The 16,875-nt window shown below is 48.8% G+C and overlaps 1 protein-coding gene across 3 annotated transcripts in view; it reads left to right on the plus strand.

The window, feature by feature from the left end:
• Nucleotides 1–16,875, plus strand: part of SHROOM2 (shroom family member 2) — a 145,276-nt gene that overhangs the window by 57,124 nt on the left and 71,277 nt on the right. For all 3 annotated transcript variants that reach the window (XM_070289714.1, XM_070289715.1, XM_070289716.1), the window contains exon 2: nt 12,510–12,661. In XM_070289714.1, the coding sequence (XP_070145815.1) occupies nt 12,510–12,661 (152 nt within the window). The remainder of the gene's footprint in view (nt 1–12,509; nt 12,662–16,875) is intronic.

The raw sequence follows: 16,875 nt of genomic DNA on the forward strand, positions 1-16,875 counted from the left end.
AAAACCACAGTCTGTAAACCATAACATCTTTTTCCTTTAATTAGTGGATAACTGCACAACAATGTTGTGTTAGTTTCTGCCGTACAATAACTTGAGTCAGCCATGCGTGCGTGTGTGCTAAGTCATTTCAGTTGTGTCTGACTCGGCGACCCCATGGACTGTAGCCCGCCAGGCTCCTCTGTCCATGGGATTCTCCAGGCAGGAATACTGGAGTGGGTTGCCCTGCCCTCCTCCAGGGGATCTTCTTCACCCAGGGATTGAACCCGTCTCTTATGTCTCCTATGTTGGCAGGTGGGTTCTTTACCACTAGTGCCACCTGAGAAGCCCGAATCAGCCATGAGCATACATATATAAACGACATTTTTTAGAGAGGTATTTGTGTCTTAGCCTGAGAACTTAAATTGCATTTGTGTGTGTGTGTGTGTTTCAAATGGGGGACGTGTGGTCTAGTTTCCACATAATCCATTTAGGTGAAACTTTTGTAAGACACCCCCCCCCCCCACACACACACACTTGTGAATGGCAACGAGTTGTATTTTAAAAGTTTTCTGTAAAGCTGTATAGTAGCTCATCACGGGTAAAAGAAACTGTAGGTTGAGAATAAACAGTACGAGCTTCTAGGATAACTGAACTTTGGGGCTTACTTTCCCCCCAAGCAGTGTGGTATGAGGTTGACAATAAACTGAGCATCTAGGATAACTGAACTTTGGGGTTTACTTCCCCCCAAACAGTGTGGTATGTAAGGACTTAGAAACCAGTGTACCCAAATAGCTTTGGGGTGTCTGTAAACGGAGCAATCTCCCTTTGCCCTTTAAGCGTCTCATTTCCTCGTGTTATTGATTAGGAGTGGGAACCGTTTGTCATGGAACTTGAGAGTTCAGGAGCCTCCCCTGGGTTGCAGTCCTGATTGGAATGCCAGCAAATTCTAAATAATGTGCTTTCTAAATAATACTTGCATAAGACTCTGAATTTGCAACATATTTTCGTAATTTGTCTCCCTTTTATTCTTCACAAGGTCTTGGGTTGTCAGGCCCCCCACCCCCCCCAGCTCTTGTCAGAATTGTTTTGAGTGGAAAACTGAGACCGAGAACAATAAAGTGGGCTTCATTCTCCAGTTCTCTCCAGTCAGGCTTCCCTGCTGGGCTCAGATGGTGAAGAATCTGCCTGCCATACTGGAGACCTGGGTTTGATCCCTGGGTCGGGAAGATCCCCTGGGGGAGGAGGGCATGGCAACCCACTCCAGTATTCTTGCCTGGAGAATCCCCATGGACAGAGGACCCTGGCGGGCTACGATCCATGCAGTTGCAAAGAGTCGGACATGACTGAGCCACGAACGCTTTCGGTTCTCCAACTTGGAGTGAAGTGGTAGGGCTCAGTCTGAAGTCCTAGCGCCTTCACCCTCATCTCTGTGAAAGCATCCCTGATCGTCAGCCCCTCTTCGAATCCTCTGGTCTGACTGCTCCCCGCTCTGTGATGCTGGGGCCCATGTATGCCTCCATCACCGTGCTTGTCACGTGAAATTGTCTGTCAGGGTCCGGTTGGGAGGCAGAAAGCGCGCAGTAATTGGAACAGGGGCTGCTTAATAGAAAGCAGGCTTCTGGGCATTGGCCACATACCAACACGCCCCTTCCAGCTCGTCTGTTTGGTGGGGTTGTGTGGTTGCCATGGAGACCGGAAGACACCACCCCCACCCCCCAACAAAGCTTAAAATAACTTACCATATGGCTCTCTCGGTGCAGAAGTTTACCACCCCGGGTGTAAAGAATTACTATCAGCAGACGATTCCTTATTATTAACTTAGTGAAGAATGGTTAACTAAGTGCTCTTTGGGGTAAAGAGAGCTCTGAAGAGTACGGCAGCTGGAAGGAACAGTGACCACTTCCGGGCTTGAGGCTGGTGACCTCTCTGATGCTGGCAAAGATTGAAGGTGGGATGGGGAAGGGGACGACAGAGGATGAAGATGGTTGGATGGTATCACCAATGCGGCGGACGCGAGTTTGAGCAAGCTCCGGGAGCTGGCGGTGGATAGGGAGGCCTTGCACACCGCAGTCCATTGGTTTGAAAAGAGGCAAGACACGACTGAGCAACAGAACTGCAAGGAGATGCAACCAGTCCATCCTAAATGATGTGAGTCCTGAACATTCTTTGGAAGGACTGATGCTGAAGCTGAAACTCCAATACTCTGGCCACCTGATACGAGGAACTTACTCCTTGGAAAAGACCCTGATACTGGGAAGGATTGAAGGTAGGAGGAGAAGGGGACAACAGAAGATGAGATGGTTGGATGGCATCACCGAGTCAATGGACATGAGTTTGAGCAAGCTCTGGGAGATGGTGAAGGACAGGGAAGCCTGGCGTGTTGCAGTCCATTGGTTTGAAAAGAGTCAAGACACTGCCTTCTCTCGGGAGCAGGGCTGACTTCAGAGGGACACTGACTTCACCAGTGTCCCTCTGGTGCCCTCTGCTGACGAACCTTCCCGAGGCACAGCCTGGCGCCCCCCCCCCCCCCCCCCCCCCGGCCAAAGGTGCCCCTGTGCAGCCCCAGTATCACCACTCAGCTGGTGACTGGTGATTTGTGCTTAAGACGCACTGCATTGCTAACTGGCGTGGCACTGGAATGGGTATCCTCTGCACACCTTTTTCCTGGATTGTGACTTCCCCTCACCAGGCAGGGGTGTTCCGAAAATGCCCCCTGGGTGTTGCCCTGCACACAGCATCCCCTCCACGGGTTGGCCTGTGTTCTTCGAAGTGCTGTGCTGTCCCTGAGGCTCAGGACTCTGCAGAGCCCTGAGGCCCTGGACGTTCACCCCTCTTGGAGAGCAGCCATGTACCTTGGGCTTCGTCTTCCCCTGGGGAGGCTGTGGGCTCTGGGCTCAGAGTTGAACAGTCCTGTCAGGGTTCCCTGTCAAGTCTGGCTTGGGTTCTGAATTGCTACCACTGACCCCCTGATGCAAATTTCCTTCCCTTTGTGTTTCTTTTTTAAAAATTGCACTGTTTTATTTATGTATTTGATGCTTTTGAACTGTGCTATTGAAGAAGACTCTTAAGAGCCCTTTAGACTGCAAGGAGCTCCAACAAGTCCATCCTAAAGGAGATCAGTCGTGAATATTCATTGGAAGGACTGATGCTGAAGCTGAAGCTCTCTCAATACTTTGGCCACCTGATGGGAAGAGCTGACTCATTAGAAAAGACGCTGATGCTGGGAAAGATTGAGGGCAGGAGGAGAAGGGGACGACAGAGCATGAGATGGTTGGATGGCATCACAGACTCAATGGACATGAGTTTGAGCAAACACCGGGAGATGGTGAAGGACAGGGCAGCCTGGCGTGCTGCAGTCCATGGGGTCGCAAAGAGTTGAACAGGACTGAGCTACTGAACAACAATTAATGCATTTGTTTGTGGCTGTGCTGGGTCTTCCTTGTTGCACAAGGGCTTTCTCTAGTCGCAGCAGGTAAGGGCTACCCAGTAGCTGAGGTGGGCTTCCCTGGTGGCTCAAATGGTAAAGAATCTGCCTGCAATTATGGAGACCCGAGTACCATCCCTGGGTGGGGAAGATCCCCTGGAGGAGGGGGATCCCACTCCAGTATTCTTGCCTGGAGAATCCCATGGACAGAAGAGCCTGGCGGGCTAGAATCCACAGGGTCACAGAGAGTCGGAGATGACTGAGCAACTAACATTGTCACTTTCCATTTGTCGTGCACAGGCTTCTCATTGTGGTGGCTTCTCGTGTTGCAGAGCGTGGGCTCTCGGGCGCTAGGGCTTCCATACTTGCAACACGTGGGCTCACTGGATGCGGCTCCCAGGCTCTAGACCACAGGCTCAGTAGTTGTGGCCCATGGGACTAGTTACTCTGCAACGTGTGGGATTTTCCCAGACCAGGGATTGAACCTGTCTCCCCTCCACTGGCAAGCAATTCGTATCTATTAGACCACCAGGGAAGATCTGCCCTCCCTGCCCCCCGCCCCCCCAAATTATGTTTCTTAAATGGTCTTGAGCAGTCAGCGTCTTTCCTGTTTCTCTGTGGACTTCTGGTTGCTAACTGCAGCCTCTGATGGCTCCAGGTCCTTCAGACTTCTCCTTGGCCTACTCTGTCCATCAGCCTGGCTCTGTCCGCTTCTCCAGGCCACGTCTGCCTTTCTTGGTCTTGGAGCCCCGTGTGATGCAGCCCTCACCTTGGCAATGAGTGGAGGGAGTGTGTTAGAATCTTCAGGGTGCATCCTTATGTTCTTATGTACGGGACTAAATGCAGACTTGTTCATCTGAATCTGAAATGTATCAGGTTGGTTTGGGGGTTTCTTAGGCTTTTTTTTGGGCATGTGGAGGTGGTTACCACTTTTCTTATTTTTCGAGATAACATTTTGTCAAGCACGAGGAAAGTAATTTTCCTCTAATTGAAGTTTTATTGGTTGTTTTGAGGATTTGTACACGGTTCAGTGTGTACACCCTTCTTTTGTAAAAAATTAATTTATTTTAATTGGAGCCTAATTACTTTATAATATTGTAGTGGTTTTTGCTATACATTGACATGAATCAGCCATGGGTGTACATGTGTCCCCCATCCTAAACCCCTCTTCCATCTCCCTCCCCATCCCATCCCTCTGGGGGATGCACCAGCCCCGAGCACCCTGTCTCATGCATCAAACCTGGACTGGCGATCTGTTTCACATATGGTAATATACATGTTTCAAGGTTATTCTCTCAAATCATCCCACCCTCGCCTTCTCCCACAGAGTCCAAAGGTCTGTTCTGTGTCTCTTTTGCTGTCTCGCATATAGGGTCATCGTTACCATCTTTCTAAATTCCATATATGTGCATTAGTATACTGAATTGGTGTTTTTCTTTCTGACTTACTTCACTCTGTATAATAGGCTCCAGTTTCATTCACCTCATTAGAACTGATTCAAATGCAGTCTTTTTAATGGCTGAGTAATATGCCATTGTGTATATGTACCACAGCTTTCTTATCCAGTCGTCTGCTGATGGACATCTAGGTTGCTTCCATGTCCTGGCCATTGTAAACAGTGTACACCCTTCTTAATGTAGGTACTGAACATCTAAAAAACTACATAGTTTCCTTTCTGAACTTCCTGGTGCTTCCCTGGTGGCTCAGATGGTAAAGTGTCTGCCTGCAATGCAGGAGACCTGGGTTCAATCCCTGGTTTGGGAAGCTCCCCTGGAAAAGGAAATGGCGACTCACTCCAGTACTCTTGCCTGGAAAATTCCATGGACTGAGGAGTCTGATAGACTACAGCCCATGGGGTTGCAAAGAGTTGGAAACAACTGAGCAACTTCACTTTCCTTTCTAAACAGATATTCCAGTGACTTTCTAGCCTAAAATGCAGAAGCTACTTTTCCTTAGTGAAGTTGCTCAGTCGTGTCCAACTCTCTGCAACCCCATGGACTATAGCCTACCAGGCTCCTCCGTCCATGGTATTTTCCAGGCAAGAGTACTGGAGTGGGGTGCCATTTCCTTCTCCAGGGGATCTTTCCAACCCTAGGATTGAACCCAGGTCTCCTGCATTGCAGGCAGATGCTTTACCATTTAAGCCACCAAGAGGAACCAAATATTGATAGGCTGTGCCATCATATAGGTCCCATTAACTCATCGTTTAATATCGTAAGCACAGCATGCTCGATTTTCACTTTTTCGTGGCATGTTCATGGCACATTATGGGAGATTGGAGTGTCATGATGTGGAACAAGAAAGAGCCAAGATCAAGGAGTGCTTTTCTTTGGGAAGTGATTCTACTAAAACCCCTGGGAGTCGAGGTCATTTTAAATGTTCAAGACCTATTTTGTGCACAATTGTGACACCAGATTGACATTGAGTATGTTTTGTGTTAAAAAAATTCCCCCTCATGAAATAGTCAGCTGATGCTCAGGACATGTGTGCTGTGCTCAGTCGCTTCAGTTGTGTCCAAGTCTCTGCAACCCTGTGGACCATAGCCCGCTAGCCTCTTCTGTCCATGGGATTCTCCACTCAACTACTTTGCCAACAAAGGCCCGTCTAGTCAAAGCTATGGTCTTTCCAATGGTCATGTATGGATGTGAGAGTTGGACTATAAAGAAAGCTGAGTGTCGAAGAATTGATGCTTTTGAACTGTGGTGTTGGAGAAGACTCTTGAGAGTCCCTTGGACTGCAAGGAGATCCAACCAGTCCATCCTGAAGGAAATCAGTCCTGAATATCCATTGGAAGGACTGATGCTGAAGGTGAAGCTCCAATCCTTTGGCCACCTGATACAAAGAACTGACTCATTGGAAAAGACCCTGATGCTGGGAAAGATTGAAGGCAGGAGGAGAAGGGGACGACAGAGGATGAGATGGTTGGATGGCATCACCCACTCAGTGGACATTAGTTTGAGCAAGCTCCAGGAGCTGGTGATGGACAGGGAAGCCTGGCATGCTGCAGTCCATGGGAGTGTGAAGAATGGGAACTGAACTGAGAGTTCTTGGGAAGCTTGAATTCCACAGATGGCTGATAAGATACTCACCGAGATTGTCCAAGGAGACAGAGACCAGAGATGAGAGTATGTACAAGTCTGGATACATTTCAGTGGAGGTTTTTGATTCCCCCCCACCCCTGCTGCTCCTGGATTCTCTGTTACCAAAGATGCGCTCTCTGATTGCTTCGCAATTAGATCCTCTTCCTGGATGACTCAGCTCTCGCTTCAGAGAACAAGGGAGGGTGACCAGGGAGGTGACGTCAGTGATTGTCCTGGCCCCTAGAAGCCAGTGCTGTCTTACGCTCTCCCCTGGATGGCTTTCTAGTCATAGCTGATAAGTCATGGGTATGATTCATGGCCTTTGAAATCTGATCCCAGATCTAAACATTCCTCCCCCTTCCATTCTGATCTCCAGTGGTTGCGATTTTCCCAGGCCATCAAAGCTCCATATCTGAGCTCTACTGCACACCCCTTTCCTGCAGTGGCCCTTGATGTCCATCAGTGAATATGTCCCTCAGCCTGCCTTCCCAGCTGCCAGAGTCCTTGCTTACGTTTGTGTTCCCTGGCCTGTCTTGGTTTTAGCACGTGCGGCTGCCGATCTGTGATGTGTTCTGGGCAGGAGAGATGCTTTCTCCTGTCTACCTAGAAGATGAAGCTGCTAGACAAGCATTTGCTCGCATGATACAGGGTCACTCCTCTGCTTCTCTGCCAGGCCTTCTGGGACCCCCTCCCCCACCCCGCCCCACCGCTGCCTCCAGGGTATCCTTCCAGCTTCTGAAACTCAAGGTCAGATTCCTCACCTTCCTCTTTCTGGCCTTATCTTCAAGGCTCCCGTTGCCAGGGTGCTGCGCTTTCCAGGCTGACATTCTTCAGGTGGGCCCGTGCCCTGACCCCTTCCCATGGAATGTCCACGCCCATCTCTGCTGGCCCTTTCAAGCTGCTGTCTGGGGGTGAAGGTCTTTCGTCCCCAGTCCCGAGCCCCTCCCCTCTCACCCCCGTTGCCCTGACTCGCTCCCTCCCTGAGTGGCTCCCGGCTGTCACGAGAATCGGGGTCCCCCCGCCCTTGGTGGGTGTCATCTTCGATCATCTGTAACAACATCCGTTGGATGAAACATGAAAGCTTGCTTCCAGAAAGACTTCCATAGACTGGCTTTGGTTTTTCCCTTCCCTCTCTCTTGCTGTTTCCAGAGTAAATGTTTCCATCAGGACAGCAAGGCACTCTGCTCATTTTTGGACACTTTGAAGCCCTAAAAACTCAACAGGAGTTTGGCAAACAGAATTCCACTGAATAATCCAAACCGGAATATTTGGCCTGGCAAGTGAGCTTGGGGCTTTCCTTCTGACCGGGGTACATGGACAGGCATCGTGGGTGGTGTGGATTCCTTGGTCCTTGCCTGCCTGCCTTTTTGTAAAGGGAGTTTTTTTTTTTTCCCCTTAGCAAAGGACACTGAGAACTTTGCCCGGTGGTTGTAGAACAGGACTGCCCCGTTTGTGGCTTCTGCAGACGGTGCCCTCTGCGACTGGCAATGCCCGGCACTCTCTTGACTGTTAAACAGAGGATGGCAATAAAAGGAGCGTGCGTGTATGCAATGCTCGATGCGTTCGAGGCATGACGACTCACGTGTAATGCACGATAGACTATACACAGTCGACAGGCAGAGCCGTATTCCTGGCGCCCTAGGGCCAGCTTCAGGTCTGGGCTTCACCAGGTTCAAGCCTAATGAAGTCTTCCTCACGGGAGAAGCTTGATGGGGTCAAGAGTACAGACCCGAGGTCTTCAAAGCTGCCTGGTTTGCAGCTTTCTTTGCCATGAACATGAAAAACGTTGGACAAATGCTTTGTCTTGGCAAGGAAGCTGAGGCAGGCAGAGATACCTGGCTACTCTGTCTCCCAAACCTGGAGCCATTTTGTTTTTGCTGAGAGTGTAGGTGGAGTGTGGTTTGGATGAGGCAGATGGGCTGCCTTGGAATGCGGTCTTTGCGGCTGGAGCAGGAGTTGTTAAGTCTTTGCAGATGAAGGAAAGCAACCAGATGTGATTTGGGCTTCGGGGTCAAGCCAGACCTTTGTTCAAAAAATTTTTCATTTATTTGTCTGAGCCAGATCTTCATTGAAGATCTTCCATCTTCATTGCAGTGTTCAGAATCTTTAGTTGTGGCACGTGGGATCTAGTTCCCTGACCAGGGATCGAACCCTGGGCACTCTGCATTTGGGAGCTCAGAGTCTTAGCCACTGGACCTCCAGGCAAGTCCCTTAGCCAGACGTTAATGATAGCACTTTGAGAGAGTCTCACGTGCAAGGGTTTGCGGGGATGAGACGGAAAAGCTCACCAGGTCATGGCCGAGTCGTTACAGGTAATGAGTTGCCTGTAGGAAGGGCTGCCTTCAGAACCTGTCCTAAGACCCTGCAGCTTCCTCCATCGTCATGGTTTCACCTAAAGGCTTTCTTGTGATGCTGAGATTCACCAGCTCTGCGCGTGTCTGGTTGTTTTCTCTTTGGGGACACCCACCCCTTCTTTCTCCTCCATCTCCTGCTCCTTCATCCTCTTCTGCCAGGCAGCCCAAGGATTCTGTCCTCCGCTGTTTATGGGTCTGTTTTCTGTGTGGGCAGCCTCTATCCCTGCCTCTCCAATCTTGTAAGTTTCTTCCCCTGCTGCTCACTCCATCTTTTTCCCCGGGGACTCCCACCTCCCTCCCACCTGAGGTAACTGCCCACCAACCCTCGGATTGGACACAGCCCTTGGGCACCCCCAGCTGGGGCATGTTGAAACCTAAATTCTCCACCACATGTCCTTCACCTTGGCTGTTTCTGGCTGAGTGTGTAATCTTGGCCGGGTGGAAGCTTATTAACGTTGGGATCTGTCATTACGTTGGGATTAAAAATCGTCTAGACTTGGAAACTGGTTGTTAGCCGAACGAATTGCTTCATAGTTCTGTTTGGAGTGGTCATTTTGTTCATTATGTTTTGTTTATGGTGTCAACTTGCAATAAATAATTACTCTGTTACCCCTAAGGAGGGGTTGAGTTGTCCTTGGGTGCAGGCGGAGAGACGGATCCAAGTACCGTGTGGTTTCATCTTTGAGCCTGTCAGTGGCTTCATTTCCAGCTCTACAACTCCCAGAGGAGGAACGTTTCCTTGCTTTAGTGCCCGGTGAGGTTTGGAACTGATTTTCAGGTCAGCCCTGGCATATAGTGGGAGCGCAGAGAACTTGCAAAATTGTACCCTGGTATGCACATAAACAGTCATCTTTGTCACTAGTTTTCCTAGCAGTTTGTACAAAGAATGGCTTTTTGGTGTAGAACAGGGGTTGACAGCTTTTGTTTTTAAAGTAACAAGCCAAGTAGTAAATATTTTTGGCTTTATGGGCCCCCAACTGTAGCAGTGTATAAACAAATGGGTGTGGTTGTATTCCAGTAAAATTTTATTTACCCAAAACAAAAACAAGACAGCTGGCTGGATTTTCTGCAGGGAGGTTGAGGGGAGGGCACCCCACCTGGCATGTGGGATCTTCCCTGGTCAGGGATGGGGCCCGGGCCTCCTGCATTGGGAGCATGGAGTCTTAACCACTGGCCCACCAGGGAAGTCCTAGCTGGCTAGATTTGATTCATGGGTCATAGGGCTTCCCTGGTAGCTCAGGTGGTAAAGAATCCGCCTGCAGTACAGGAGACCCCGGTTCGATTCCTGGGTCGGGAAGCTCTGCTGGAGAAGGGACAGGCTACCCACTCCAGTATTCTGGGGCTTCCCTAATGGCTCAGACTGTAAAGAATCTGCCTGCAGTGCAGGAGACCTGGGTTCGATCCCTGGGTTGGGAAGATCCCCTGGAAGGTCCCCTGGAGGAGGGCATGGCAGCCCACTCCAGTATTCTGGCCTGGAGAATCCCATGGACGGGGAGCCTGGCGGGCTGCAGTCCATGGGGTAGCAGAAAGCTGGAGATGACTGAGCGACTAAGCACAGCACACAGTTTGCAGGGTGCTGGTACAGAAAGTAGATTGGTTACTTGATGGCTTACTCGATGCCTAGTTGGATTATTGCTATATAAGAAAAGCTGGGTTAAGGATTTACAGATTGAAAATTCTCAGGATAAAAGTCATAAAATCCTTTTAAGGAGTTGGTCAGTCCACTTGTGTACATATTGTGTGTAACTCTGAGTAGGAAGTGTTTTATACACACGGGTTTGATCCCATGGTCAGGAACAGCTGAGACCTGTGGTCTTGCCACAGCTAAGACCCCATGCCACAATGAAGATGAAAGATGGCACGTGTTGCAACTAAGACCCAGCACAGCGAAATAGATAATTTTTTTAAAGCAGTCTAGCAGGTCCGCAAAATGTTCACTCTAGTCACCATAGGACCCCGACATTCTACTCCTAGTTAGTTGTACACCCAAGGGAAATGAGGATGCATATTCACACACAGACGCACTCACGGGGCCCTGACAGCAAATGTACGGATGTGGCCGTGGGTCTAAAGGAGGCTGAGCGCCGAAGAATCGATGCTTTTCACCTGTGTTGTTGGAGGAGACTCTTGAGAGTCCCTTGGACTGCAAGGAGATCAACCAGCCCATCCTAGAGGAGATCAGTCCTGGGTGTTCATTGGAAGGACTGATACTGAAACTCCAGTACTTTGGCCACCTGATGTGAAGAACTGACTCATTGAAAAAGACCCTGATGCTGGGAAAGTCTGAAGGTGAGAGGAGAAGGGGACGACAGAGGATGAGATGGTTGGATGGCATCACCGACTCAATGGACATGAGTTTGAGTAAACTCTGGGAGTGGGTGATGGACAGGGAGGCCTGGCGTGCTGCAGTCCGTGGGGTGGCAAAGAGTCGGATACGACTGAGCTGAACTGACTGAATAGCCCAATAAGTAGAAACAAAGGAAATATATCCATCCCTGATGAACAGATAAATCGAATGTGGTCGATCGGTACGATGGAGTGTCACTCAGCCATAAAAAGGAACGGAGTTCCGATACAGGGGTCAACACAGACGCACCTGGAAAACACATCATGAGTGAAGGAAGCCAGACACACAAGCCCACCTGTTGTATGACTGTGTATATCAAGTGTCCACAGTACATACGTGTACATGTACACGTACATGGTTTCCGGGGAGGGCTGGAGAGTGACTGCTGACAGGCACGAGGTTTCTTCTGGGCTTAGGAAGCCTGTTCGCAGCTGGGTGGGTGGTGATGGTTGGATGACTCTGAGTACAACTAACAGTCCATTCATTCGTGTGTACATGGGTGGATTGGTGTGTATTTGACTTATAGCTAAATAGAGCTGTTACAGAAATTTAAAAAAAAAAAAAACAGTGAAAGAAACCTGTTACAGAAAAAGTCCTAGGTGCAGGACTTTAAAAAAAAAAAATTTGTTTTTTTTTGGCTCCTGTGGGTCTTTTGTTGGTGCACGTGGGCTTTCTCCAGTTGTGGCGAGCAAGGGCCCCTGTCCACTTGCGGCATGTGGACGTCTCATTGTGATGGCTTCTCTTGTTGCAGAACACGGGCTCTTGGGCGCACAGGCTTCAGTAGTTGTGACCCCCCGGGCTCTGGAGCCCAGGCTCAGCGCTTGTCGTGCATGAGCTTACTTGCGCTGTGGGACACAGACTCTTCCCTGACCAGGGATCTAACCCATGTCTCCTGCATTGGCAGGCAGATTCTTTAACCAGAGGACCCCCAGGGAAGCTCTAGGTGCAGGATTGATGGGTGAGACATAACTTGTCAATAATTTTAAAATACCCATCTGTTTTTTTTTTTTTGGAGGAAGGAGATCCAGACAAAAAGGGGTCCATCTGGATCCCCTGTTTCTGGTGTGTTTTTGAGTGTCTGTGTACTCTGCTGCCCCTTCCGTAAAAGGTAGGCCTTGCAGATGCAGACTGGATGAGGGGTACAAACCAGGAGAAGGGTGCATCCCTGGTCTGCCGCAGGGAATCGGGGGCCCAAGCTGGATCCCTTCACTCCTGGGTCATTCGAGAACTGGTGGGTGGCACGGAGCTGTCACTGACACATCCTCCTGTCTGCGTCCTGGGGATTGGTTTGCTCATTCGGTGTGGGGCCTCTTTCTGCATTGCAGGTTGAAGAAGGCAGCAAAGCTGCGGCCGTGGACAAACTGCTGGCCGGAGACGAGATTGTGGGCATCAATGACGTCGGTCTGTCTGGGTTTAGACAGGAGGCCATCTGCCTGGTGAAGGGGTCGCATAAGACCCTGAAGCTGGTGGTGAAAAGGTAAGACCTGGGCGTCAAGCCTTGTTTACGAACAGAGATGAGCAGGCCGTCAAAGCATGGAGTCTGTTGGCTGCCCTGTGTCAACTGTGACAGTCCCGATGTGGACATGTGTGTGTGTGTCTGTGCATACATGTGTGAGCGTACACTTAGGAAGTACATGAGTGATTCATCTCTTAGCCAAGGATGAATCCAACATCACAAGTTTGAAAGGTTTCCTTTTCTTCTTTGTTTTACTTAGTTTTATGTTGGAGTATAGTTAACTTAGCTAAAGCTCCGATACTTTGGCCACCTGATGCGAACGGCTGACTCTTTGGAAAAGACAGCAAATTGAATCAGTTATATATACATACATGTATATATATACACACACTCTTTTTTAGATTCTTTTCCTGTGCTTGTCACATAGTATTGAGCAGAGTTCCTGGTAACTGTCAGTTCTTACAAGATTCCTTCTTTCATTACTGCTGAGTGTTAATTTTTGACTTACGAAGTGATTTTGATTCCTTAAGTCTTATCCCTGGCAATAGCTGATTCTCTAAATGAAGCAAAGTGTCATGGCCCATTTTTAACACAAGGTGGCAGGCTACCGGATTTTCGGGTCTCATGCTAATGTGGAGTGATATATGCGGACATCCAGGTGTTTCTAGCACTGTACTGAGCTCTGGGGCAGGCAAGCATACTTGCATAGAAAGCAAATTGTGAATAGGAGTTGGGATAATTTGAGGGGGTCAGAGAGTGAAATTGGGGACATGATGCTTTTACATGTAGGAACTAGAACAGTACAGCTGGGCAGCTCAGAGGTTTTGGTGATTGTTTTGGGCCACGCTGGCTACAAAGCTTCCTGGCTTCTCTGGTGGCTCAGCTGGTAAAGAATCTGCCTGCAGTGCAGCAGACCACGGTTCAGTTTCTGGGTCGGGAAGATCCCCTGGAGAAGGGATAGGCTACCCACTCCAGTATTCATGGACTTCCCTGGTGGCTCAGCTGGGAAAGAATCCGCCTGCAATGTGGGAGACCCGGGTTCGATCCCTGGGTTGGGAAAAACCCCTGGAGAAGGGAACGGCTACCCACTGCAGTATTCGTGCCTAGAGCATTCCATGGAATTCTTGCAAGATCTTAGTTCCCTGACGAGAGATCAGACTCAGGGCCCCCAAGTAATGGAGCCAGAGTCTTAACTACTGCACAGCCAAGAAATTCCCGTGGCTGCTTTTATATAGAGAAATAATCCTCCACTTGGTATTTCACAGTTGGCTCATGACCTGCCTTTTGTTAACAGAATTAGTCCAGTCTTTTCCAAGATTGGCTGTAAATTTAAAAAGTAAATTGACCTCCCCTCGTACTTCAGTTTTTAGTAGACTTGAAGACATATCCCAAAGGATTTTTTGGGGGGAACCAAAATAGCATCAATGGAGGAGGTTCAGAAAGTGAAGAAGGAAGAAGTTTTGTTCTTTGCCACATTAACGGAGCAGCCTCATTGTTCTGTGGAATAGGCGATTGTCCTAGTAAATCAGGAAACTAGTGTCCTGGTGTGGCAGTTTCTGAGCCCTTCGGGGTGGAAGGGACGTGAGAGATGCTGTCGTGGTGTAGCGTTTCTTTGGGGTCACCTCATCAACCTCTGCACTTTTAAAGAGGAGAACCTTTGGGGTTCGGTGTGGTGTGTTCCCAGGGGTCAGCAGCAGGTTTGGTCCCCCAGAAGCAGTCAGCTGCATTGACCTCAGGGTTTTACGCAGTGCCCCCAAAGGGTTTGCTCCCTGCACGGTGGTCAGAAGAAGCACTCTTTAGGGGTGGCTGCTGGAGTACCAGTTACAGTTTTTTCCAAGTGTGATTTTTTTATTCTGCATTATCAGTACTGAGAGTGACATGTGGATGTGGGAAAACATTTCACTTTTCATGTCATATTTCTTTTATTTTTATTTATTTGGGTGTGCCAGGTCTTAGTTGTGGTGGTCCATTCGTGGTCCATTCCTCACCTGGGAGGTTTAGAGTCAGAAAGTACGTGCCTTGTGAAGTTTGTTTTCGCTGCCTTTGTGGATGGGATAGGTGACAGATGCTTTTATTGCTTGAAACAGGCATTTCCGTCCAGTGGACAGAAAGGGTGGGACACCCTTGCATGTGTTCAGAAGCTTGTTCTGAATTCGAGGAACATATGTAAGGGTCTGAAAACAAGACGATCTGAGTTCTGTTCGGAGCACAAGCCGTGAGAACTGGTGGTGGGAGGAGGGAGAGGAGGCCTGGGGGCCTGCTTGCTGGTGGGACAAGTGGGTGTCTAAAGACCCATGGGAACACGGTCAGATTTGGACTCTGAAGGGCAGAGGGGAGGCCCCAGTGTAGACTCTCTTTTGCATTCTGCATACCCAGGTTCTCTTTAAGTGACGGGTGTCCAGAATGATTATCTAGTTTGGAAGGGCTTAGTAATCTAAGTAACGTGGAGAAAGAAATGGCAACCCACTCCAGTATTCTGGCCTGGAGAATCCCATGGACAGAGGAGCCTGGAAGGCTATAGTCCATGGGGTCGAAAAGACTCAGAGGCAACTGAGTGACTGAGCTTAGGAATGTAAGTAACATAACATGTATAACACGTTATAAAACCAAAACAAGTGGTTGGTTCAGATGCTTTTTTTAAAAAAAAAAAACACACACACACACACACTTTGAATAACAAGCTTAGATATTTTTAAAAATTCTAAGTCATTTTATATTAAATTTTAATGCTGTGTGTAGGTATTGTTTGGGCTTCCCAGGTGGCTCAGTGGTAAAGAATCCGCCTGCCAATGCAGCAGACACGGGTCCGATCCCTGGGTTGGAAAGATCCCCTGGAGGAGGAAGTGGCAACCCACTCCAGTATTCTTGCCTGGAGAATCCCATGGACAGAGGAGCCTGGTGGGCTACAGTCCACGGGGTCGCAAAGAGTCGGACACGACTGAGTGACAGAGCACGTACACAGGGAGGTGTTATTTTGCCTACTGGAAGACTCTGAAATGGATTTTGCCCAGAAATATGAATAAAATTTTATAAACTGGTGAATTTTACAAACCAGGGAGCTAGTTAATATTAGAATCTGTTACCGTCACCTGCCACATGGTGAATTCCTGCTTTAAATCCTGACGATGCACATAGTTCAGTTCAGTCGCTCAGCCGTGTCCAACTCTTTGCGACCCCATGAATCGCAGCACACCAGGCCTCCCTGTCCATCACCAACTCCCGGAGTTCACTCAAACTAATGTCCATCGAGTCGGTGATGCCATCCAGCCATCTCATCCTCTGTCATCCCCTTCTCCTCCTGCCCCCAATCCCTCCCCGCATCAAGGTCTTTTCCAATGAGTCAGCTCTTCGCATGGGGTGGCCAAAGTATTGGAGTTTCAGCTTTAGCATCAGTCCTTCCAATGAACACCCAGGACTGATCTCCTTTAGGATGGACTGACTGGACCTCCTTGCAGTACAAGAGCCTCTCAAGACTCTTCTCCAACACCACAGTTCAAAAGCATCAATTCTTCGGTGCTCATCTTTCTTTGCAGTCCAATTCACATCCATACATGACCACTGGAAAAACCATAGCCTTGACTAGACGGACCTTTGTTGGCAAAGTAATGTCTCTGCTTTTTAATCTGCTATCTAGGTTGGTCATAACTTTCCTTCCAAGGAGTAAGCGTCTTTTAATTTCATGGCTGCAGTCACCATCTGCAGTGATTTTGGAGCCCCAAAAAATAAAGTCTGCCACTGTTTCCACTGTTTCCCCATCTATTTCCCATGAAGTGATGGGACCAGATGCCATGATCTTCGTTTTCTGAATGTTGAGCTTTAAGCCAACTTTTCACTCTCCTCTTTCATCAAGAGGCTATTTAGTTCCTCTTCACTTTCTGCCATAAGGGTGGTGTCATCTGCATATCTGAGGTTATTGATATTTCTCCCGGCAATCTTGATTCCAGCTTGTGCTTCTTCCAGCCCAGCATCTCTCATGATGTACTCTGCATAGAAGTTAAATAAGCAGGGTGACAATATATAGCCTTGACGTACTCCTTTTCCTATTTGGAACCAGTCTGTTGTTCCATGTCCAGTTCTAACTATTGCTTTCTGACCTGCATACAGGTTTCTCCAAGAGGCAGGTCAGGTGGTCTAATATGCCTATCTCTTGAAGAATTTTCCACAGTTTATTGTGATCCACACAGTCAAAGGCTTTGGCATAGTCAATAAAGCAGAAATAGATGTTTTTCTGGAAC

This window comes from Ovis canadensis, chromosome X (assembly GCF_042477335.2).
Source record: "Ovis canadensis isolate MfBH-ARS-UI-01 breed Bighorn chromosome X, ARS-UI_OviCan_v2, whole genome shotgun sequence".
Lineage (NCBI taxonomy): Eukaryota > Metazoa > Chordata > Mammalia > Artiodactyla > Bovidae > Ovis > Ovis canadensis.